This window comes from Choloepus didactylus, chromosome 13, assembly GCF_015220235.1.
Source record: "Choloepus didactylus isolate mChoDid1 chromosome 13, mChoDid1.pri, whole genome shotgun sequence".
Taxonomy (NCBI): domain Eukaryota; kingdom Metazoa; phylum Chordata; class Mammalia; order Pilosa; family Megalonychidae; genus Choloepus; species Choloepus didactylus.
This window is the reverse complement of record NC_051319.1, coordinates 5871313-5897023: the sequence shown is the minus strand read 5'-3', so window position 1 is coordinate 5897023 and position 25711 is coordinate 5871313. Positions and strand designations below refer to the sequence as shown.

Below are 25711 nucleotides of genomic sequence, written 5' to 3'. Positions count from 1 at the left end.
CTAAAGATACTCTAAAAAAGAAAATGAAGTGAGAGGACTTACACTCCCTGACTTTGAAGCTTATTATAAAGCCACAGTTGTCAAAACAGCATGGTACTGGCACAAAGATAGACATATTGATCAATGGAATCAAATTGAGAACACGGAGATAAACCCCCAGATCTACGGCCGACTGATCTTTGATAAGGCCCCCAAAGCCACTGAAGTGGGACATAACAGTCTTTTCCACAAATGGGGCTGGGAGAGTTGGATATCCATATCTAAAAGAATGAAATAGGACCCCTATCTCACACCCTACACAAAAATTAACTCAAAGTGGATCAAAGATCTCAATATAAAAGACAGTACCATAAAACTCCTAGAAGATAATATAGGGAGACATCTTCAAGACCTTGTATTAGGCAGCCACTTCCTCGACTTTATACCTGAAGCACAAGCAACAAAAGAAAAAATAGATAAATGAGAATTCCTGAAGACGAGAAGTTTCTGTACCTGAAAGGAATTTGTCAAAAAGTAAGGAGGCAGCCAACTCAATGGGAAAAAATTTTTGGAACGCATGTATCTGACAAAGGACTGATATCTTGCATATATAAAGAAATCCTACAACTCAATGACAATAGTACAGACTGCCCAATTATAAAATGGGCAAAAGATATGAAAAGACAGTTCTCTGAAGAGGAAATACAAATGGCCAAGAAACACATGAAAAAATGTTCAGCTTCACTAGCTATTAGAGAGATCCAAATTAAGACCACAATGAGATACCATCTCATACCAATTAGAATGGCTGCCATTAAACAAACAGGAAACTACAAATGCTGGAGAGGATGTGGAGAAATTGGAACTCTTATTCATTGTTGGTGGGACTATATAATGGTTCAGCCACCCTGGAAGTCAGTCTGGCAGTTCCTTAGAAAACCAGATATAGAGTTACCGTTCAATCCAGCAATTGCACTTCTCAGTATATACCCAGAAGATCTGAAAGCAGTGACACGAACAGTTACCTGGACGCCAGTGTCCATAGCAGCATTATTCGCAATTGCCAAGAGAGGGAAACAATCCAAATGTGCTTCAGCAGATGAGTGGATAAATAAAATGTGGTATATACACACGATGGAATACTACATGGCAGTAAGAAGGAATGATGTTGTGAAACATATGACAACATGGATGAACCTTGAAGACACACTGCTGAGTGAAATAAGCCAGGCACAAAAAGAGAAATATTATATGCTACCACTAATGTGAACATTGAAAAATGTAAAACAAATGGTTTATAATGTAGAATGTAGGGGAACTAGTGATAGAGAGCAATTAAGGAAGGGGGAATCAAACCCAATGAGAACAGATAAGCTATCGCGGGTAAATTTAACATTCTTGGAATGCCCAGGAATGACTATGGTCTGCTAATTTCTGATGGGTATAGTAGGAACAAGTTCACAGAAACATTACTATATTAGGTTACTTTCTTGGGGTAGAGTAGGAGCATGTTGGAAGTAAAGTAGTTATCTTAGGTTAGTTGTCTTTTTCTTACTCCCTTGTTATGGTTTGTTTGAAATGTTTTGTTATGTTTTTAAAAAAAATTTTTTTTTATATAGTTGATTTAAAAAAAAGTTACTTAAAAAAAAACACTGAAAAAAATATGCAGACTCCCCCTGAGGAGCTGGTGGAGAATGCAGGGGTATTGGGCTTCCTCACCTTGATGGTTGCTGACGTGCTCACAGACACAGAGAACTGGTGGTTTGATGGGTTGAGCCCTCTACCACAGGACGTGCCCTTGGGAAGACTGTTGCTGCAAAGGAGAGGCTAGGCCTCCCTATAATTGTGCCTAAGAGCCTCCTCCCAAATAACTCTTTGTTGCTCACATGTGGGCCTCTCCCTCTAGCTAAGCCAACTTGGCAGGTGAAATCACTGCCCTCCCCACTCACTACGTGGGATCAGACACCCAGGGGAGTGAATCTCACTGACAACGTGGAATAGGACTCCCGGGAGGAATCTAAACCCGGCATCGTGGGATGGAGAACATCTTCTTGACCAAAAGGCGGATGTGAAAGGAAATGAAATAAGCTACAGTGGCAGAGATTCCAAAAGGAGCCGAGAGGTCACTCTGGTGGGCACTCTTACGCACAATATAGACAACTTTTCTTAGGTTCTAGTAAATTGGAGTAGCTAGCAAAACTATCAAAATACAACCCAGAACCCATGAATCTTGAAGACGATTGTATAACAATGTAACTTATGAGGGGTGACAATGTGATTGGGAAAGTCATATGGACCACATTCCCGTTTGTCTAGTTTATGTATGGATGGATGAGTAGAAAAATGGGGGAAGGAAAAACAAACAAAGGCACCTGGTGTTCTTTTTACTTTAATTGCTCTTTTTCACTTTAATTATTATTCTTGTTATTTTTGTGTGTGTGGTAATGAAGGTGTCAGGGATTGATTTTGGTGATGAATGCACAACTATGTAATGGTACTGTGAACAATCGAATGTACACTCTGTTTTGTATGACTGCATGGTATGTGTGAATATATCTAAATAAAATGAATTTTTAAAAAAATGGCAATGAAAACAAATGAACTAGACTTAGATATATTAATGTGGAATTAAAAATAGTTTTAAGAAAGTTTGCAGTATGGGATACACATGAGTATAGCAATCATATAAAATTTTGAGACTCAAAACAATGCTGCATGTTGTTATGCATACTACATGCCTTCTTATAAAACAGCAGTATAAAAACAAGGAAGGATACACACTAACTTCATGAGAGTCATTGCACAGGTCATTTGACATCAGAGTCACCTTTGGGAAGGGTGAAAAGGAAAACAAGGAATGGAATGAAGTATTACGGGGATCGCAATTGCATGCAGAATGTTTTCTTATTTTTTAGTATATTGACATTTGTTAGTCTGCATAGTATGTATATAAGTATTGTTACATTACTATTTTTCTATTACTATTAAATACAACCTCTGCTACTATAAAATTGTGATGCTGAATGGGGCAGCTCTTCAAAATAACTGATAATTTTTATTAGAGTTTTCCTGCTAATGCATTTTCAAATCTTTATTTCAGAGAACTGAACTGACTTTTGCACTCTAATCTGAAAAAAAAGCAAAATTAAATAAAAAAAATTTTAAAATACATTTAATAAAAATAATCCAGTTTTACATATTTTACATGTGTAGAATATTTACAAATTCAGTTCTACAGCATTTATTTAATGTTTACTATTTTACCATTATTTGCCTTTGACTATTTTCTTCAGCAATAAAATACTGTCCAGAATTCTGTGTAACTAAAAAATTAGTTTCTTGGGTAATACTCCTAGGAAGTAAAAAAAGAAAAGTTTGTTCACATTTAAGTTTATAGTAATTTTTATCGAATCATTGCACTCCAACTACATTTGTTTTCCTTATTACTTACTTAGCTATTCGAATACCACTTGTTAAACATCAAGTACACAGTGTACCGAAAGAAATTTATGAAGGGAAGAGGCCACACATTGATAGTTCCCATAACCTGAAGTATATTCAAAAGTGCCCATACACTTTTAAAGGGCACAATATATATTCCCAATGGAAGCAAAGAATTAAAATAGCAATCTTCTACCTACTTTATACAATTTACATTTATAAAAAGTGAATAGCTCACAATCAAATTTTCTTAGCTGCTCATCAGTCATAGCTATTTGGAGTTTTCTGAGCATTTCTTATGACCATGGGACTTTTACCTTGCTCCAAGGCCTCTGTTCTTTTCCGTTTTGTTGCCACTGCTTGGTTTGTCTGCTCTTTTAAAGTTTCCGCTGGAAAGTTTGGTCTTGGCAGCTGACACCCAGGTGTTGGTCCTGGCCGATTGCTGAAATACTTAGTTTTCAATGCCTTTTAAAAGAAAAGATACCAAAGAAGGTAAATTTTGAATGAGAATGTGACCTCCAATACTGTTGGGTTAGCATTAAAACACTATGTAAATATCCTGACCCACAGAACTAAACTAATTTCAAGTACTGGGTATGCTGATTACTACAAATAAATATCTAGCATCCTAAGACTGGCTGAGAATTCCTAAGACACTCTTCTAATTTTACACAAACAGCCTGTAGTAATTATTGACTCTCCTTAGTATGATAAAACATGTATTTCAGCTTCATACATTATGATCTATATAATTCAAAACCCAAAGAGAGAAACTTGCTTTAAAAGAACTTAAAAGTTTGTCACAATATCCGTATATATTTAAATTCCAAATCATATAAACATGAATTTTTAAAAATAAGGTTTTTAAAAAGGTTTTAAGCTGGAATCAATGGATTACAGTCCAATAATCCACTTTGCAAACTGATAGAAATTTTGATTGGAAGGGCTTGCCCAAGGTCATTTATATTAACAACCAGTCCAATATTCTATAATATGCTATTTTCTTTACCTGGATCCAAAATTCCTATAAAGATATTTTTAGCCTAAATGACAAGCATGTCAAGGTAATACTTGTCTATCTACATCAACAACACAGTAATGTCCAATAGCCAGAATAATTTTGAAAAATCCTCTTAGGGAGAAAAAGAAGTCCATATAAACTTTTCAAGGACATCCCCCACCCCCCAACTAACACATATTCTTTGCAGTAACGATTTTGAGAATCCTTGCTTCAAAAGAGTTGCACCTCTAACATCTTACTTCCAAATTGCAGCAGTTCCATAGATAAATTAAGCTATTTGTGGGCTACATAGATATCAAAGAACTGAAGAGCATATCACATTTCAGTTTTAAGAGAGACATCCACGGTCCAAAACTCATTTTTAAATGTTCAATCTATCAAAATACAACCCAAATGAGTTTCTGTTATACAACAACTAGAATGCTGCTGTTCTGAGTTACATTACTAATGAGAACTTCCTAGATAATTTGATAGACCTTTAGTTTCTTGTGATAGAAATAGTATCTATATAAGTATAGGTAAAAAGGCAACAATAAGTTACCTGTTTGAAATCCGAAGAGTAATTCTAATGGTAAAATACCAAGTATGCATGTAGTTGTGCAGCAAGTGCTACTCAAAAGAGAAAGCCTGTCTAAGTAAATATATTAAACAGTGATTTGGTAGTTTAACACATCTAACAGGAAAAATCCACTTTGTACCCTTGATATATTGTGCATTAACATGTTTTGTTAGATATGAAGATTTATGACATTTCATTTTAAATTAGTCTCTTCCTTCAGGAGATTAAATCATTGTACTATGTTTTATTTTTCTATTAATGTGTCCCAAATTCTAAGGGTTTGTAACTCTTCTCTTTCATTGGAGTGTTTGTTTTTAAGGCCAAGATACGTTGTTTTCACATCCATAGGTCTTATATTTTCGTGTTGGATAACTTTTCTTCCTTCTTTTATAAAAACAGATATTCTTGGCCTTCCAATTTGTTTTGAGTTTGATTCAGTTTCCCTTAAACAACTGTCCCTTCAGTTGTTTTCTGTTTAGAATATCTTTTAATCTCCTGCAAGCATAAATTTCTATCTGAATATATCAGTCCCTCATCAATACTACTTTCTGACCCTGAGCAGCATGCATGTCTGGATTGCCTTTTAAAGAAAAAAAAACAAAACCAAACTTTCAGCCTTAGGCTTGCCACAAGATTTAAATTAACACATAAGAGTTTGAAAGAACACAAAAACATTGTTTCTCCTCCCTAGGTAAACTATTTAAAAGCCAATATAAAGCAAGTATAAAGTCTCCTGTAGTTGTGTGTGCCTGATGCAATTTAATACCAGTCTGAAGAGTGGTATTGTAACTTGGAGAAAAGACATAAAGTTTGTGATTCCTTAAAATAAAATGAACAATAACCTATTTTTCCAGTATTAAAAGAATGTTAGAAAATTCTATGAAATACTACTTTAATTTTATCAACGTTCTAGTTAAAATTATCCTCATATTTCCTAATATAAGCCAGATATGCTACAATACCTGTGTGGCTGTAATTCGAGTACACGGATTAAATAAGAATAAGCCTTGAATGAGATCTAGCAAGTCGTCTCCTGCTGCAATGAAGATGTGTTGTAATGGGATTCCAGGGAAACTCTTAAATGTCACATAATCTGGAAGACTACACATATCCTGTAAAAATATTTTTATAATTAAAATTTAAGTCAATGAAAATGCCCTATCTATATAGCATATACATATACACAACAGACACATATACACAATAGACAGCGATAAGAAATAAGGAAACAGCTATGCACAAAAAACTTTTAAAGAGGAAACATTTGTATATAATTATTCACTGGAGGATGCAGGTATTTCTATGTTTTTAGTTTTATTTATTATATTATTCTGAATAGGTAATACTAATGCATAACATTTTGTTGATATGAAATTCAAAAGGCTCAAATGAACATACAGTGAAACATTCCTCTCCTTTCTTTCCTGCAGGTACTCAGTTTCCTTCTCTAAAAATTATTTCCAGTTTTTTATACATTCTTTGCATATACATTTTTAAACATATATTATTTTTTATACATTGATAGTTTATTGCACACACTTTCCCCAGCCTGTTTTTTTTTCACTAAACATTAATCCTAAGGATAAATTCGTAACAGTACATAATAACAATAATTACTTCATAGCGATGGCCAGAGGATTAAAGGTAAAATAATGCATGGAAAGCCCACCATGACCAGCATATAGTAAGTGACCAATAAATGATAGGTATTAGGGCATATTTTATAATTATAACACATAGCAGACTTTCAATTAGGAGCTGAGGAAGTGATAGCAGAGAAGAAGAAACTCATTAATCATTAATTTCAGCTTCAGATAATTTTATTAAATTCAGTTTTAACCAGAAAGTAAACCATGTGATTAAAACTTCTCTTTTCTAGTATTTCTTCCCTAGGAGACAGGGCTGTAATAGAAAGGAAAATCAAAAGATGTACAGTTTTTAATTTAAGAATGAACAGGTGTGTATATTTTACTGAAATATAAAATATGTAAAATTTGGCAACTTAAAATGTTGTAAATTTTACCACAGATTTAATATTTATTTTTCTGAATACAATGTATTGGATTCATAAAACTGAAATATCTTAATTCTATTGGTGAAAATGCTATAAATATATCTATAGTCACTAAGAAGAGATTGGATAAATAAAATATCCATAAAATGGATTATGCAGTTGTTAAAAATGAAAAGGTCAGTGATGAATTAAGTAAAAAGAGTAGATCGAAAAAAAAAATACATAGTGTGACCCCATTTTTATAAAAAAAAGAAAAACAAAATGAAACCCTATATGTATTATGTGCTACTGTATATACCAAATCACAAAGGTTTTAGACCAAACTGTTTGTTGGTAGTTGTTACCCCTGGGATGGGGGGGGTGGTTACTGGAGTGGGGGAAGGGCAAATGTATGGATGAGGTTGGACAGTATGTAACAATTTAAGACTTTTACTTTGTATACTTTTATATCATTTGAAATTTTGCAATGAGTATATATTATCAGTAAATTAAGGCAACTAATAAAGAAATTTCTTTAAGTAATATTCACTTGACAGCAGCATATAAAGCATATGACAATTAAATAAATTTACAGAATCCTAATCAAAGTTCAAAGAAAATGTATGAAGGCTTACAGGCCACTGTTCTTCTGTTGGTGTGCCCAGGGTTTCAAATATTCTTGTTAGTTGATCTAGGTCTGAATCTCCCGGCAAAAAAGGAACCTAAAAGAAAGCAAGAAGCAGTTCAAGATGGTTTGATAGTTTTTAAAGAAATAATACTATAAATTTAATAAGAAAAACGAAAAAACTCTAACATGATTGATGTGGCATAAAAGCCTCCCACTGTTAACCCTGTAAATAGCCCCTGCACTAGAACATTTTATTCACTCCACAAATATTTAATCAACTACCATGTAAAAGGCACTGTGCTACAAGTAAACAGGCATTTTCAGTATGGTGTGCAGCATGGTGTATTAATGAGAGACTAGGATCCTAGACCACTCAGCAACACTTATGACGGGTCAGGGAAGGTGTCCTAGAGGAAGCGACAGTGAAAGTTGAAGGATAAACAGACACTTCGAGAGAAACGTCCTGTGAGAAAGAAGAAAGGATGCAGAGGAGCTGAGACAGAGGAGCTAAGACAGATACCAAGAGACATTTTGGAAATGGCCATTTTGAAACACAATCTGGGAACAAAGGACCAGCAGACACCAGCCGTGTGCCTTCCCAACTGACAGAGGTATTCCAGACACTATCAGCCGTTCTTCAGTGAAGACACCCTCTTATTGATGCCTTAGTTTGGACACTTTTATGGCCTTAGAACTGTAAATCTGTAACCTTAATAAATCCCCTTTATAAAAAGCCAATCCATTTCTAGTATTTTGCATTCTGGCAGCATTAACAAACCAGAATAGTTACCTTTTTAAAAATTTTCTTCATTCTTTCCTTTCCCTGTTTGGAAGCAAAAACAGTTTGGAAAAATCACAGACTGATGGTTCCAGCCCTTAACAAGATTTTAAAAAATCAGCAATCCCCGAAGAGTGGGAGAATAGGATGTTCAGAGTTACAACAACTTAATACTCAGAATGTCCAGTTCTCAACAAAAAAATTTACAAAAACAGACTAAGAAATAGGAAAATACAGTCCATTTTCAGAAAAAAAGGAATTTGATAAAATCCCTGAAGAAGCTCATATATTGGAACTGTTAAATAAACTGTATTAAATATATTCAGTGAGCTAAAAGAAACCACAAAGAACAAAATGAAATTAGGAAAACAACTGAACAAACCGAAGAGAGAGACTATCAAAAGAAACCAAACAGGAAATTCTGGAGCTGAAAAGCACAATAATTGAAATGAAAACCTCACTAGAGTTTCAACAGCAGAATAGAGCAGGCAGAAGAAAGGATCAGCAAACTCAAAGACAAGATAAAGGAAATTATCCAGTGTGCAAAGCAGAAAGAAAAATGAACAGAGCTTGAGGGAGCTGTGGAGCACCATGAAGTATACCAACAGACACATCACAGGAATCCAAGAAGTGCAACCAATCAATATAATACAGCACTTAATAGAATGAAAGGGGAATAAACACATATCATCTCGACTGATGCAAAAAAAGTGTTTGACAAAATCCAATATCCTTTCACAATAAAGAATGCTCAGGAAGCTAGGAATAGAAGGGAACTATCTCAACATTACAAAGGCCAACTGTGCCGGTTTGAGTGTATTGTGTCCCCCAAATGCCATTATCTTTGTGGTCTTGTGTGGGGCAGAAGTTTTGGTGCTGGTTGGATTTGCTTGGAATGTGCCCCACCCAGCTGTGGGAGATGATTCTGATGAGATGCTCCCATGGAGGCGTGGCCCCGCCCATTTGGGGTGGGCCTTGATCGGTGGAGCTATATAAATGAGCTAACTTGCAGGGGGGGGGGGGGGAGAGTGCAGCTGGGAGTGATGTTTTGAAGAGGAGCAAGCTTGCTAGAGAGGAACGTCCTGGGAGAAAGCAGAGGAGCAAGCTTGCTAGAGAGGAACGTCCTGGGAGAAAGCCGTTTTGAGGCCAGAGCTTTGGAGCAAATGCCAGCTGCCTTCCTAGCTAACAGAGGTTTTCCGGAAGCCATTGGCCATCCTCCGGTGAGGGTACCTGATTGCTGATATGTTGCCTTGGATGCTTTGTGGCCTTAAGACTGTAACTGTGTAGCGAAATAAACCCCCGTTTTATAAAAGCCAATCCATCTCTGGTGTTTTGCATTCTGCAGCATTAGCAAACTAGGACACCAATTATGAAAAATCCACAGCAAACCCCAACCTTCTTAATGGAGAAAGACAGAAACTTTCTCCCCTAAGATCAGGAAGAACACAAGAATGTCCACTGCCACCACTGAAGTTTAACAATGTACTGGAAGTTCTAGCCAGAGCAATTAAGCAAGAAAAATAAACAAAAGACACCCAAATTGGAAAGGAAGAAGTAAAACTATCTCTATTTGCAGATGACTTGATCTTATATAGAGAAACACCCCAAAATCCACAAAAAAAGCTACTAGAACTAATAAATGAATTCAGCAAAGTTGCAGGGTACAAGATCAATAATCAAAACTCAGTTACGACCACAAGGAGATAACATCTCACACCAATTAGAATGGCTGCCATTAAACAAACAGGAAACTACCAATGCTGGAGAGGATGTGGAGAAATTGGAACTCTTATTCATTGTTGGTGGGACTGTGTAATGGTTCAGCCACTCTGGAAGCCAGTCTGGCAGTTCCTTAGAAAACTAGATATAGAGTTACCCTTCGATCCAGCAATTGCACTTCTCGGTATATACCCAGAAGATCTGAAAGCAGTGACGTCAACAGATATCTGCACGCCAATGTTCATAGCAGCATTATTCACAATTGCCAAGAGATAGAAACAACCCAAATGTCCTTCAACAGATGACTGGATAAATAAAATGTGGTATATACACACAATGGAATATTATGCAGCAGTAAGAAAGAATGATGTCATGAAACAAATGACAACCTGGATGAATCTTGAAGACATAATGCTGAGAAAAATATGCCAGGCACAAAAAGAGAAATATTATATGCTACCACTAATGTGAACACTGCTGGGGGAGAATGCAGGAGTGCTGGGCTTCCCCACCTCGATGGTTGCTGATGTGCTCACAGACATTGGGGACTGGTGGTTTGATGAGCTGAGCTCTCAATCATGGGACTTGCCATTGGGGAGACTGTTACTGCAAAAGAAAAGCTAGGCCTGCTTATAATTGTGCCTAAGTGTCTCCTCCTGAATGCCTCTTTGTTGCTCAGATGTGGCCCTCTCTCTCTAGCTAAGCCAACTTGGCAGATGAAATCACTGCCCTCCCCGCTATGTGGGATCTGACACCCAGGGGTGTAAATACCCCTGGCAACGTGAAACATGACTCCCGGGGAGGAATCTGGACCCAGCATTGTGGGATGGAGAATATCTTCTTGACCAAAAGGGGGATGTGAAAGGAAATGAACTAAGTTGGAGTGGCGGAGAGATTCCAAAAGGAGCCTAGAGGTCACTCTGGTGGGCACTCTTACGCACAATATACACAACTCTTTTTAGGTTCTAATGAACTGGAATAGCTAGCAGTAAATACCTGAAACTATCAAACTACAACCCAGAACCCTTGAATCTTGAAGACGATTGTATAAAAATGTAGCTTATGAGGGGTGACAATGTGATTGGGAAAGCCATGTGGATCACACTCCCCTTTGTCCAGTGTATGGATGGATGAGTAGAAAATGGGGGCAAAAAAAAAAAAAAAAAAGGCACCCAGTGTTCTTTTTTACTGTAATTTTTCTTTTTTTTCACTTTAATTTTTATTCTGATTACTTTTGTGTGTGTGGTAATGAAAATGTTCAAAAATTAATTTTGATGATGGATGGACAACTATATGGGGTACTGTGAACAACTGATTGTATGCTTTGTATGAATGCATGGTATATGAATATATCTAAATGAAACTGAATTATTAAAAATATTGCAGGGGGAAAATGCAAAAATAAATTTTAAAATAAAAACTAAACAAAAACAAACAACAAAAAAACTCAGTTATGTTATAAGATAAACAAGCAGAAGTCAGTTGGGTTCCTACACACCAATAATGAGCAATCTGAAAAGAAAATTAAGAAAACAATTCATCTATAATAGCATCTAAAAGAATAAAATACCTAGAACAAATTTAACCAAAGTGAAATGTTCAAAGATTGATTGTGATGATGAATGCACAACTATATGATGATACTATGAACAACTGATTGTATACTTTGGAGGACTGTATGCTATGTGAATATATCTTAATAGAATTGCATAAAAAAAAATCCTAGCAGACGGTTTTGCATAAGCGGAAAAGCCGATCCTCAAATTCACATAAAACCACAAAGGGCCCAGCACAGCCAAAACAATCTTGAAAAAGAACAAAGTTGGAGGACTCACACTTTGATTTCAAAACTTACCACAAAGCTACAATAATTAATTAAAATAATGTGGTTCTGGCATAATGATAGATACACAGACCAATGGAATAGAACTGACAGTCCAGAGATAAATCCATACACATCTATGGCCAGACAACAGTGGCAAGTCCATTCATGGGAAAATAATATTCTCTTCCACAAATGGTCCTGAGACAATCAGAAATCCACATGCAAAAGAATGAATGTGGACCCCTACCTCGTATCATATACAAAACTTAACTAAAAATGGGTCAATGATCTAAATATAAAAGTTAAAACTATAAAACTCTTAGAAGAAAACATGGGGAAATATCTTCAGGAGCTTGTATTAGGCAATACATTCTATTTTGGTGTAAAACACATTTTACACTAAAAGCATGAGTAACAGATAAAATAAATTGGATTCTATCAAAATTAAAATCTGTTAGCATCAAGGACATTAACAAGAAAGTGAAAACTCAACCTACAGAACGAGAGAAAATATTTGGAAATCATGTATTTCATAAAGGATCTAGGATATGTAAAGAACACCTACAATTCAACAACAAAAAGACAATCTAACTAAAAAAAAGGGAAGGGGGAGGCAGCTTGGATCTCTGTGGCCATGGTACATGCAGTGGGACCTGGCCAGCCAGGGGCGTGCTACCACCAGCACCTGGTGCTCCGGAGCCTGTGGCCCTCCTGGCTGCCCACCTGCGCCTCGCTGGCCCCTTCCCTAGTCTCCTGGCTGCTGCGTGCTGCTGCAGGTTAGCTAACAGCCAGCAGAAATATAGAGGAATATGCAAAACAATGAAATTATAAAACCTGCCAAATACTTCTCAGAACTGAAAAAGAGCATCTTGCTTCTTTAGTAGAAAAATACAAATATGTGCTTGAATGCAAAAAAAGTGATGCACCAACTGTTGTACTCAAGCAACGTACCTGGCAAGCCCTTGTCCATGAACACAATTTCCAGCCAAGTGTGTCCCTGTAAGATTTCAAACAGGTGAAGAAGTGCTGGAAGAACATTAAGGCTTGGACCAAAAAAATAATGGCCCATTAAAGGATTGGAAAAGTGAGACATGTCAGTCCACTTCTGAGTACCCACATCCTGGGAAAGGAGATCACCAGCATGCTGCTGGAGCAGCTCTACTTCCTACAGAACCCTTCAGAAGAAGAGCCCAAGTACCACCAGGATGCTATAGCCCAAGAATCATTTGCTGTTGCAAACAGAGAACTGTGCGATGATGAGAAACATTTCATACATCTTCCAGTATGTGAGGGGACCTCTCAACCTGAGCCCTCATGTTCAGCTGTCAGAAAACAGCCAATAAAAACTACAGGAGCAAAACTTCTCAGAAGGGGCTTCAAAACAGATGCATAAGGAAGAACACCATCAAGAAATGTCCATCCTACAACTGCTGCTGATACAAATGAATAAGCTGCACATGTCCAAAATCCAGCAGATAGAGTGAGAATGTGAAATGGCAGAGGAGGAACACAGGATAAAAACAGAAGTTCTCAATAAAAAGATTTATTGAGAAAGCAAGCTACAAATTTTTACCAAGGAATGGCCTATTGCCTCATTTAACCAGCCCTTTTCCAATTATCCCTGAGACTTTGGGGGCAATCCCTTTGTAATTAATCTGCATCGGTAAAGGAAGTCCAGGACATGGACTCATGGTCAGTAACCTGTAGAGGAGCTACAACTGGGAAAATTAGAGTGGTAGTAGTCACTGACTTAAGACTACATTCTGGTAAACAGCTGTACCCTCTGTACCACTTAAGGAGTAAAGAAGCTGTTAGAGTCCTTTAAAAATTATCCCTATGAATGCTATAATTCTGAATGTAATGTCTCTTTAATTAGAATTCCTACAAGAACCATGAGTAAGTGCTGTTGTAGTTTCTTAATAACATGCAAGTGTGACTATAAAGTAGTGTGGCTTTTTTTTTTTTTTTTTTTAAACAGACAGCACAACTTTTCTATCCAAATGAATGCCATCTCACTGAAGTGGCTGTCTTGGGAGGCCACATGTTTCTGCAGCTGTGATGCTGTTGCTGAGAACTTGCTGAAGGTCTTTAGGGAGCCTTCATGGGAGCCACAGCACTTTTTTTTTTTTTTTTAGTTCTCAGTGTCATCCTCTAAGTGTGGGTTTGTGTTTTTAAACAGCCCAACATTTGGAAGGATATTTTTTAATGTGGTTCGTAAGTTACACTTGAAAGCCTCTTCCCAAAGAGGAGTTCCAAATAATGGCTCCAACAGTGGTAGCTTTGTTGGAACTAGCTATGTAACAACTTTGAGGGGAAAATGTTTATTGCGATTTATAGATTCTGTACAATTGCTTTATTTAAAAAGAAAAAGACTACCACCACTAACAACAACAAAAAACAGGCAAAGGATTTGAATAGGCATTCCACCAAAGCAGATGTAAAAATGGTCAAGTCATATGAAAAGATATTCAACACTAGCCGTAAGAGAAATGCAAATAAAACCTTCAATGATGTCTCACTTCACACCCTCTAGGATGACTATTACACTAAAACAAAACAAGGCAGAACAAAAACATGGAAAAGAGCAAAAGTTGACAAGGATGTGGAGAAAGAGAAACCCATACATTGTTGATAGGAATGTAAAATGTTGCAGCTGCTGTGGAAAAGTTGGGAGCTCCTCAGAAAACTAAACATAAAACTACCATATGAGTTGGCAATCCCACTTTAAGGTATACAGCCAAAAGAATTGAAAACATCAATTTAAAAAACTATTTGTACACTGATGTTCATAGCAGCATTACTGACAATAGCCAAAAGATGAAGGCAATCCAAGTGGCCATTAACGAATGAATAATCAAAATGTGCTATGTACATGCAATGGAAAATTATTCAACCATAAAAAGAAACGAAGTGCTGATAAATGCTACAACTTGAACTTTGAGGACATCACATTGAGTGAAATAACCCAGATACAAAAGGACAAATTCTGTATAATTTCTCTTATATGAATACTTAGAGAGAGAAAGCAGAATAGTGATTACCAGGGGCTAGAGGAGGTGGGGAATGAGGAGTTACTTCTTAATGGGTACAAGTTTCTGTTTGGATTGATGAAAATGTTTTGGAAATAGTGGGGAAGTAAGATAATGTCAGTGTACTTAATGTCACAGAACAGTAAACCTAAAAATGGTTAAAATGTTTTTTATGTTATGTATATTTTACCACAATAAAAAATGAAAGAAAGCCAGGTGGAACTTCCAGGCAGATGGTGGCATACAGTGCTCCAGGACTCAGTCCTTTCAACAAAACAGCTATTAAAACAGGCAAGACAGTCTGAAACTGTTCTAGGGCTCCAGAGGCCAAAATAAACCTGTACAGCATCCAGGGACAGTGGGAAGAGGATAATAAACTACAGTGGAGGACAGAGAGTTGCTCATACGGGGTGGTGGGTGCTAGTGCCCATCCCCCATCGAATGGAGGGCCACCTTGGGAGCCCAGTCCCTGGTTTGTTCACTGGGGACAGGGAGGGACATAAAAGCCCTCTTCCCCCAAAACAGGGGTGGGCACAGAGGATCACTGATCATGACTTTCAATTAGCGAATTCAGATCACTGGGTCTCAGCTCTGAGCTACTGTTTCAACCCACAAAGGTAGCGGCAGCCATTGTTTCAACCCTGCTGCGATCAGAGGCGGAGGTGGTGGAGATTTAAAGACACATGGTGCCCTCAGGCCTCCAGGGTATGGTTAGCTGAAGGGCTGTATTTGCTGTGCAGGCCAGGAAAGCACAGATTTGGAGAGTCATCAAAGAGGTTATTGGCACCCTTACTGAGACCCTCTCCAGGGCACTCTGGAACACATCTGTGCCCCTTTCATGGGTCCTTGACCTGCTTTGGCTGGAAAATTCCTGTCCTGGGTAAACCTCCTCCCAGAATTTGCCCTCCAGGCAAAAGCACCTAGAGACAATGGAGTATAAAAAATTATAAAGGCAAAATGAAAACAGAATAGATCAAGATTCCAGGAGAAAGAGCAGAGGAAAGGAAGCTTTCTCCTGGAGGTGAAACAACTGCAGAGAGTGCAATCTTAAAAACTGTACAGCAGAACAAAATATTAAAAAAAAAATTGTACTGCATATCCAGGGCAAGAATCAGGGAAAGAAAAGCTGAGAAAATCTTTCAGTTACACACAGGCTATTCCAAAGGCCTAGAATAAGGCAGGCTAAGTGTCAAAGAAGAGCCTTAACACAAAGCCAATCAACAATAAAACTGTAAAGAAGAGGAAGAAATTGACCATCAGAGTAAACTCTTCATGATAATCAGATGCCTAGACATCAGCAAAAACTTCAAGCCATACTATGAAACAGACAGTTAAGGGAACAAATTAAAACTTCAGAGGAGACACAGAATTTGAAACAACTAATCAAAGATGTTCAAATAAATCTCCTGTATCAATTCAAGGAGATGAAGGAAAACGTGGCTAAAGAGAGAAATGATGTTAAGAAGACAGTGAGTGTATGAGAAGTTGAAAGTATATAAAGAAGAGAAGAATACGCCAGGCATGGAGTTAGACATGAGTTTAACAGGACTTACTGGAGAACCTAAGATGGCGGCTAGGTGAGACAGGACAAAATAATTTTCACCTCCGTGAAAAATACTAGATAAAAACCAGAAGGTGACCCAGAATACCGGTTTCAGTGATGCATCAGCTGGACAAGGTCTGCTAGAACCACAGGGGCCGTACACTTGGTGAAAATGGGAGTCTGCATTCTGAAACAAGTGAGTAAGCTGGCTGAAAGACCCACAGCTGTGCTGTGGTGTGGGGAAGCCAGAGGTTGGCATTTGGAGACAGACTGTTTTTTTTTTAAAAAAAAAAAAAAAAAAAAGGGAAAAACCCAGGAGCGGCTGCAGTTGTGACGGTGCAAACTGCGCAGTGAAGCACGGCAGGAGCAGTCTAAGCTGGCCTCTCAGTGTCTGGCATGGAGGATAGCCCGCTGCAGATTCCCTCAAGGCAAGGGGAACAGAGGGGGGAGCCGGAAGGAGAAAGAAACCCCACTGCCTGCAGCTGCTCCCGGCGGGCTGGAGATACTCCTGCCCGGGGCCGTGCCCACAGCCCAGAGCCGTACCAGTAGTCCTGGAGCTGGGAATGAGGAACTGTGCGAGGAGAGGAGGGGTGGAGACGCCCCATCCAGCCATCTTTGCATCAGGCTGAGAGCACCCCTGCACGGCCCGGTGGCCCAGGGCTTCCCTTGAGGGACAGCATGCACTTGTGACATAGCATAGCCTTTCCTCAGCAGAAGTCCTAGATAATTACAGCTGAGAAGGGGGGCCCGCTCAGAAAACCCAGGGACACTACGTCAATGCTGGTGGTTTGTGGGTCTGCGTCAGAGAGGATCAGGAGCAGAACTGAAATAAAGGCTTAGACTCTTGCAATAGCCTTGACTCTCCGGGAACACCTGAGAGGTTTGAATATTAAACCTGACCTGCCTCCCTAGCCACCCAGCCACACGCCCCACATTCAGGGCAGATGGCTCCAGCAACACACCCAAGCTGAGTGTACCAACTGAACCCCACAAGAATCATTTCCCCATACACCGTGGGGACAAGGTTGAAGAGAACTGACTTGAGTGGTATAGGTGACTCACAGACGCCATCTGCTGGTTAGTCAGAGAAAGTGTACACCACCAACTTGTGTTTCTGAAAAATTAGATTGGTATCTTTTTTTTTTACAACTTGAAAGAACCCTATCAAGCAAAGCAAATGCCAAGAGGCCAAAAACAACAGAAAATCTTAATGCATATGATAAAACCAGACAATATGGAGAATCTAACTCCAAACACACAAATCAAAACATCAGAAGAGACACACTACTTGGCACAATTAATCAAAGAACTACAATCGAGGAACGAAAACATGGCAAAGGATTTAAAGGACATCAAGAAGACCATGGCCCAGGATATAAGCGACATAAAGAAGACCCTAGAAGAGCATAAAGAAGACATTGCAAGAGTACATAAAAAAATAGAAGATCTTATGGAAATAAAAGAAACTGTTGGCCAAATTAAAAAGACTCTGGATACTCATAATACAAGATTAGAGGAAGTTGAACAACATCTCAGTGTCCTAGAAGTCCACAGAACAGAAAATGAAAGAACAAAAGAAAGAATGGAGAAAAAAATCGAAAAAATCGAAATGGATCTCAGGGATACGATAGATAAAATAAAATGTTCAAACTTAAGACTCATTGGTGTCCCAGAAGGGGAAGAGAAGGGTAAAGGTCTAGAAAGAGTATTCAAAGAAATTGTTGGGGAAAACTTCCCCAACCTTCTACACAATATAAATACACAAAGCATAAATGCCCAGCGAACTCCAAATAGAATAAATGCAAATAAACCCACCCTGAGACATATTCTGATCAGACTCTCAAATACTGAAAAGAGGGAGCAAGTTCTGAAAGCAGCAAGAGAAAAACAACCCACCACATACAAAGGAAACAACATTAGACTAAGTTGTGACTACTCAGTGGCCACCATGGAGATGAGAAGGCAGTGGCATGACATATTTAAAATTCTCAGAGAACAGTGTGATTGTGAAGACCTTGTGGATCACACCCCCTCTAGCTAGTGTATGGATGAGTGGAGGAATGGGGATAAAAACTAAAGGACAAATGAGGTGGGATGGGGGGATGATTTGGGTGTTCTTTTTTCACTTTTATTTTTTATTCTTGTTCTGGTTCTTTCTGATGTAAGGAAAATGTTTAGAGATAGATTGTGGTGATGAACGTATAACTATGTTATCATGCTGTGGACAGTGGATTGTATATCATGGATGATTGTATGGTGTGTGAATGTATTTCAATAAAACTGAATTTAATTAAAAAAAAAAATTCTCAGAGAGAAAAATTTCCAACCAAGAATACTTCATCTAGCAAAACTCTCCTTCAAATTTGAGGGAGAGCTTAAATTTTTCACGGACAAACAAATGCTAAGAGATTTTGCCAATAAAAGACCTGCCCTACTTCAGATACTAAAAGGAGCCCTACCGACAGAGAAACAAAGGAAGGAGAAAGAGATATAGAGAATTTTAACAGACATAAATAGAACCTTACATCCCAAATCACCAGGTCACTCATTTTTCTCTAGTGATCACAAATCTTTCTCCAGCAGGGACCATAAACCGGGACATAAAACAAGCCTCAAGAAATTAAAAAAAAAAATTTTGAATATATTCAAAGCACATTCTCCGACCACAATGGAATACAAATAGAAGACAATAATTTTTGAATTGTAACTCCACTATTTACTCTCTACATGATATAAAATACACAAATTCTAATGACAAATCAGTGGTTTTGAACTCAACATAAAACATGTAATTTTAGGTAACTATATAAAGGTGGGGGAATGGAGGAATAAAGGCACATAGTTTATGTGTCCTATTGAAGTGAAGGTGGTATCAAATAAAAACAAGATTGTTAAGGTTTTAAGAGGTTAATTTTAAGCCCCACAGTAAACACAAAGAAGTTATCAGAGAATATGACCATAGAGATGAAAAGTAGAGTATGGGTTAAGAGAAGTGGGGGAAGGGGCAATGGGGAGTTAAGAAATGAGTGTAGGGTTGCTGTTTGAGGTGAAGGGAAATTTCTAGTAATGGATGGTGGAAAGGTGATAGCATTACAACATTCTAAATGCGATTAATCCCACTAATGGAATGCTAGGGAGGGGGTGGAATGGCAAGATTTAGGCTGATTATATGTTTCCACAATTGAAAAAAAAAAAAAAAAGACAGTCTAAACACATGACAATTGAATGCCAAGGATGACCCTGGATGGGATCTGAGAATGGAGGACAGGAGGCTCAAAGGGACAGAGTTGAGACAAAGGAAAAGGAAATATAGAATGTAAGCTTTGTAACATTGTTGAATCTCTTGTACTTCTTAGCTGCACTTAATGGGATTGCATAAAAGAATGTTCTTGTTCATGGGAAGTGTATATATGAATTATAGTGTTTGTTCAAGGATGTGTGCAGCTAGCTGTCATATGTTCAGAAGACAGAGCAATAGATGATGGATGATAGATAGGCAGGGAGGGAGGGAGGGAAAGAAATAGTGATGTGACAGCATGTTAAAGTTGGTGGACTGGGCTATCGGGGGAGGGGGGTCAGGGTATGATGGAGTTCTGTGTATGGGGTTAGTATTGTTTTTGCAACTGTTCCTATAACTTTGAATTTATTTCAAAATAAAAAAAAGATTTAAAAAAAAGGACAAAAAAGTATATAAAGAAACATAAGAGGAATTATAGGGATGAAAAGTACAATAGAAGACATTAAAAATACATGAGAGGAGAGGCGGGGCAAGATGGCGGACTGGTGAGCTGTATGTTTTAGTTACTCCTCCAGGAAAGTAGGTAGAAAGCCAGGAACTGCGTGGACTGGACACCACAGAGCAATCTGACTTTGGGCATACTTCATACAACACTCATGAAAACGTGGAACTGCTGAGATCACCGAAATCTGTAAGTTTTTGCGGCCAGGGGACCCGCACCCCTCCCTGCCAGGCTCAGTCCCGGGGGAGGAGGGGCTGTCAGCTCCGGGAAGGAGAAGGGAGAACTGCAGTGGCAGCCCTTATCGGAAACTCATTCTACTGATCCAAACTCCAACCATAGATAGACTGAGACCAGACACCAGAGAATCTGAGAGCAGCCAGCCCAGCAGAGAGGAGACAGGCATAGAAAAAAAAAATACATGAGAGGAAATCAGGTGGAAGATGGCGGTATAGAGAGTAATGGAAGCTACTTAGTCCCCCTGGAACAACTAATAAACAACCAGGAACAAATAGCAATTTGGAAAAACTGCTGGGGTACAAACGTGACTGTCTACACATCATACACCAACCTGGATTGGGAGGAATGCCCAAGATCACAGCATAAAATCTGTAAGTAAAAACTGAGGACCTGAGCCACAGCAACCCAAACTGCAAAGCCTCGCTGTGCTAGAGAGCAGCACTCTCTGAACAAGTGACTATACTTCAGCCCAGCCCCAACTGAGGTTTTAATTAACAAATGTCGACTGCTCAATACAAGTACAAATCCCCAACAACCAGACAGAGGCTTCTGGTGACGACTGACCTTGGAGAGCCAGAAGACCTTTCTGGGAGGCAGCAGGAAGCCAGGGGACCAGGTGCTATCTCTGGCCAATGGGTGAAACTGAGGGTGGCTGCGGACTGGCCCTGAAGGGGGCTTTCTGTCCCTTTTTCGGATCAGTGGGAAAAGCCTCAGCCATTTTCAGTTCCCAGTGCTCTGACCCAGACAAGGGTGGAAACAGCAGAGTGAGAGAGACTATTTGAATGCAAATGATATCACCCCAGGAAGTATACCTTCCCTAAGAGAAAGAGGTGGTGCCAAGCTCTACTACACATGTGCCTTCCATTCAGAACCAGACCCTAGAGCCTGTGGGAAAACAGCCATGGGCCACACTTCCTTACACCAGTCGGGAGTGACAGGCTGACAGGCGCCACCTCCTGGGCAGAGAAGCACAGTGCCTTGAGGCCTCAAAGGGTATATCAATCTTCTAAGACACATCTTCAGGGAGACCTGATACTACTGCCTCCTTCTGAAACCTGAGTCCATTCTTGTCTGGGAAAACCTGATTGGGGTAACCAAGGAAACCAGATGCCTAGAGAAGAGAAAACTACAACCTACACTAAGAAAAACAAAGATATGGCCCACTCAAAGGAACAAACTTGCACTTCAACTGAGATACAGAAATTTAAACAACTAATGCTAAATCAATTGAAAAAGTTTAGGGAAGATACGGCAAAGTGTATAATGAAAACACTGGGCGTACATAAGGTAGAAAATGAAAATTCAAAAAAAACAATTGGCAGAATCTATGGAAATGAAAGGCACAACATAAGAGATGAACGACACAATGGAGACATACAACAGCAGATCTCAAGAGGCAGAAGAAAATACCCAGGAACTGGAGAACAAGACACCCAAAAGCCTACACACAAAAGAACAGATAAGAGATAAGAATGGAAAAATATGAGCAACATCTCAGGGAATTAAATAACAAAACAAAACGTAAGAATGTATGTGTCATGAGTATCCTAGGAGGAGAAGAGAAGGGAAAGGGGGCAGAAGCAATAATAGAGGAAATAATCAATGAAAATTTCCCATCTCTTATCAAAGACATAAAGTTACAGATCTAAGAAGCACAGCGTATCCCAAACAGAATAGATTTGAATGGGGCTACACCAAGACACTTAATAATCAGATTATCAAAGGTTGAAGATAGAGAATCCTGAAAGCAGCAAGAGAAAAGCGATCCATCACATACAAAGGAAGCTTGATAAAACTATGCACAGATTTCTCAATAGAAACCATGGAAACAAGAAGGAAGTCGTGTGATATATTTAAGATACTGAAAGAGAAAAACCACCAACCAAGAATCGTGTATCTGGCAAAACTGTCCTTCAAATACAAGGGAGAGCTTAAAGTATTCTCTGACAAACAGACAATGACAGAGTTTGTGATCAAGATACCTGCTCTACAGGAAACACTAAAGGGAGCACTACAGACCAAAAGGAAAATACAGGATTGAGAGGTTTGGAACACAATTTTAGGAGACAGTAGCACAGCAATGTAAGTACACTGAACAAAGATGACTGTGAGGATGGTTGAAAGAAGAAGGTTAGGAGAATGTGGGACACCAGAAGGAAAGAGGAAAGATAAAGACTGGGATTGTATGACTCAGTGAAACCTAGGGTGCTCAACGATTGTGAAAAAAGGTACAAATATGTTCTTACATGAGGGAGAACAAATGAATGTCAGTACTGCAAAGTGTTAAAAATAGGGTGAGATTGGGGGAAAATATAATCAATGCAAACTAGAGACTATAATTGACAGAAACATAGTATTATGCTTCCTTTAATGTAACCAAGGCAATATACCAAAGCTAAATGCATATGGGGGAAGGTGGACATAGGGGAGGGGTATGGGACTCTTGGCATTGATGTTGTCTCTTTATTCTACTTTGGTTTAATGCTATCTTTCCTTTTGTCACTTCCTAGCTGTCATGTTTCGTTTTGTTTTTCTCTCTTTTCTTTTGTCTCTACCTTCTTTGACTCTGCCTCCTTCTCTGTGGAAGAAATGGAGATGTCCTTATACAGATACTGGTGATGGTGGTGAATACATAAATACAGGGAACCACTGATTGTTTACATAGGACAGAATGTATGGTGTATGAACAAAACTGTCTTAAAAAAAATGGGCTGATGAAGAAACCTTGAGGGCACTATACTGAGTGAAATAAAACAGACACATATGGGCAAACATTGCAGGTTCTCACTGATACGAAATAGTTATAACATGTAAACTCATAGACATGAAATATAAGTTACCAGAATACAGAATGGGGCTAAAGAATGGGGATCGGTTGCTTATTATGAGCAGAATGTTAAACTAGGGTGAACTCAAATGTTTGAAAGTGGACAGAGGTGATGGTAGTTGTGAGAATGACTTAACAGTACTGAATGGTGTGTGAATATGGTGGAAAGGGTAAGCTCAGAGTCGCGTGTATCACCAGAAGGAAAACTGGAGGTTAAAAGATTGGAATGTATAAAACAGTGAATCTTGAAGTGGACAATGTCCATGATTAACTGTACAAATATGAGAAATCTCTCTCATGAACTAGAGCAAATGTATGACACTATAACTAGAAGTTAATAATAGAGGGGCATACAGAAAAAAATATATACCTACTGCAAACTATATACTATAGTTAGTAGTATTTTAACATTCTTTTATCAACAGTAACAAAATATACTATACCAATACTATAATCAATAATGGAGGGGGGAGGTTAGGAGTATGGGAGTATTTGAGTTTCCTTTATTTTGTCTTTATTTCTTTTCTGGAGTAATGAAAATGTTCTAAAAATTGGAAAAAAAAATTAATTGTAGTGATGGATGCACAGCTGTATGATGGTACCATAGGCAACTGATTGTACACTTTGGATCTTTGGATAACTGTATGGTTTGTGAACATCTCAATAAAATTAAAAAAAAAACACACCAAAGGAATACAATGGCAGACGTGAATACGCAGGAGAAAGAATCAGCTAAGTCAAAGACAGGACAATCAAATCTTATACACAGAAGAAGAGATAGATAAAAGAATGGAAAAAAATTGAGCTGTGACTTAGGGATTTGAATGACACCACAAAGCACAGAAACATATCCCATTATTAGTGTACAAAGAGAAGAAAAGGGAAAAAGGGCAGAATGAATATTTGAGAAAATAATGCCTGAAAATTTCCCAACTCTCATGAAAGACATAAATGTAGAGGTACAAGAAATTAAAACTGTAGGTATTTATTTTCCCTTTGTCATATCTTTCCAGGGAGGCAGGGAACAAAAACCAGATATTCGAGTTTTGGTAAAAGATGGTGTTGATTATAGTACAACATTGTGAATGTAATTAACAACACTGAATTGTATACTTGAAAGTGATAACAATGGGACATTTAATGTTTTATATGTTACCACAAACTCAAAAAAAAAAAAAAAAATAAACTAAATAAAAAATAAACACCCAAATATTAGAAAACTGGTAGACACTATTCCGTATGCAAGGGCATATTCAACAATATAGTGCTTGGATAACTGGAACACTTAGCCTCTAGCATGCGTCTGTATCCAAGAGCCTGCACAGAAACAATTGATGAAAGCTCTGTGTTCTGAGCTGATATGGGCAAATTGAAGTAGTAGAGTGAAAGAGCTCTGTAGACCAACCATATGCCAACACATTAGCTCTGGATCCTCATTATTTGAATAAAGTATAGAAGTTTGAATAAAGTGTCAGTTGCTCAGATCTTTGTATCACCACACCATCTCTAGAGAAGGTTCTAATGGAGGTCTGAAGGATGCCAACCAGCTTCATTGTAATGCATGAAATGTCTTCCTCAAACTATAGACTTACTGTTTACAAACTAAAATGAATTGTTATCTTTCAAACTGTCTAAACCAGATAAAGACATTTGCTCATTAGGTAATATTTAAGTTTAAATTTTCTCCGTAATCACTATCTGTCTCAAATCATGATAAAAAAGGAACATAAATTCATCAGAAATTAGTGTGTTAGTGCTACTTAATGACATAACACTGGATCTAAGTTCTCCATTGGTATAAATATTTATACATTCCTTTTTATTTTAATAACAATGTTCAGGATACAGACACAATTGCTTCTAAAAATGACTAAAGTTATAATGATTATTTTGATTGGACATGCATTAATTTATTTTTACTCCTGTTTTCTAGATTTTTTAAAAGTAGTTTTTTAAACCTACTTTCATACATTTTTACAAAAGAAAAACAAAACTTTCACAGGCTGATTGCTTGTAACAAATGTCCTTTGAACTATCCTGCTTTCAATTATAATCATTTGGATTGCAAGATCTCCATACATTTAGAACTCTGTGGGCATAAACGGGCAAAGGGACAGTTTCAAATAGGAAATCTCCTTCTTCAATTTGCCAGACCACAAAATATGTCAGAACAATACAATCCTTCAGCAACTTAGGGCTGCCTCACATTTTCCAAGTAACATAATGATGATTCCAGCAACAATACCAATGGCAAACAAGACTCTAACCATGATTCCAATGAGGTTCACAAGTCTAACTCAACTATTCTCAACTCTCCCTCCACTCACTTTCTCACTATAGTGACTAGTCACAACCTTATGGACTATGGCGTTTCAGTTTTTTCTTGCCATCA

At 38.1% G+C, this 25711-nt stretch overlaps 1 protein-coding gene and 1 pseudogene across 3 annotated transcripts in view; one reads left to right on the top strand and one right to left on the bottom strand.

Moving 5' to 3' along the window:
• Nucleotides 1–3134: 3134 nt before the first annotated feature.
• CDK7 (cyclin dependent kinase 7) overlaps nt 3135–25711 on the bottom strand; it is a 38811-nt gene continuing 16234 nt past the window's right edge. For 2 of the 3 annotated variants that reach the window (XM_037801259.1, XM_037801261.1), the window contains 3 exons: nt 7629–7715; nt 5963–6112; nt 3338–3885 (listed from right to left, as the gene is read on the bottom strand). In XM_037801259.1, coding sequence (XP_037657187.1) covers nt 3682–3885; nt 5963–6112; nt 7629–7715 — 441 coding nt within the window. In that variant the 3' untranslated portion in view covers nt 3338–3681. The other variant, XM_037801260.1, reaches the window with a different exon arrangement.
• On the top strand, nt 12753–13568 carry LOC119507932 (annotated as a pseudogene).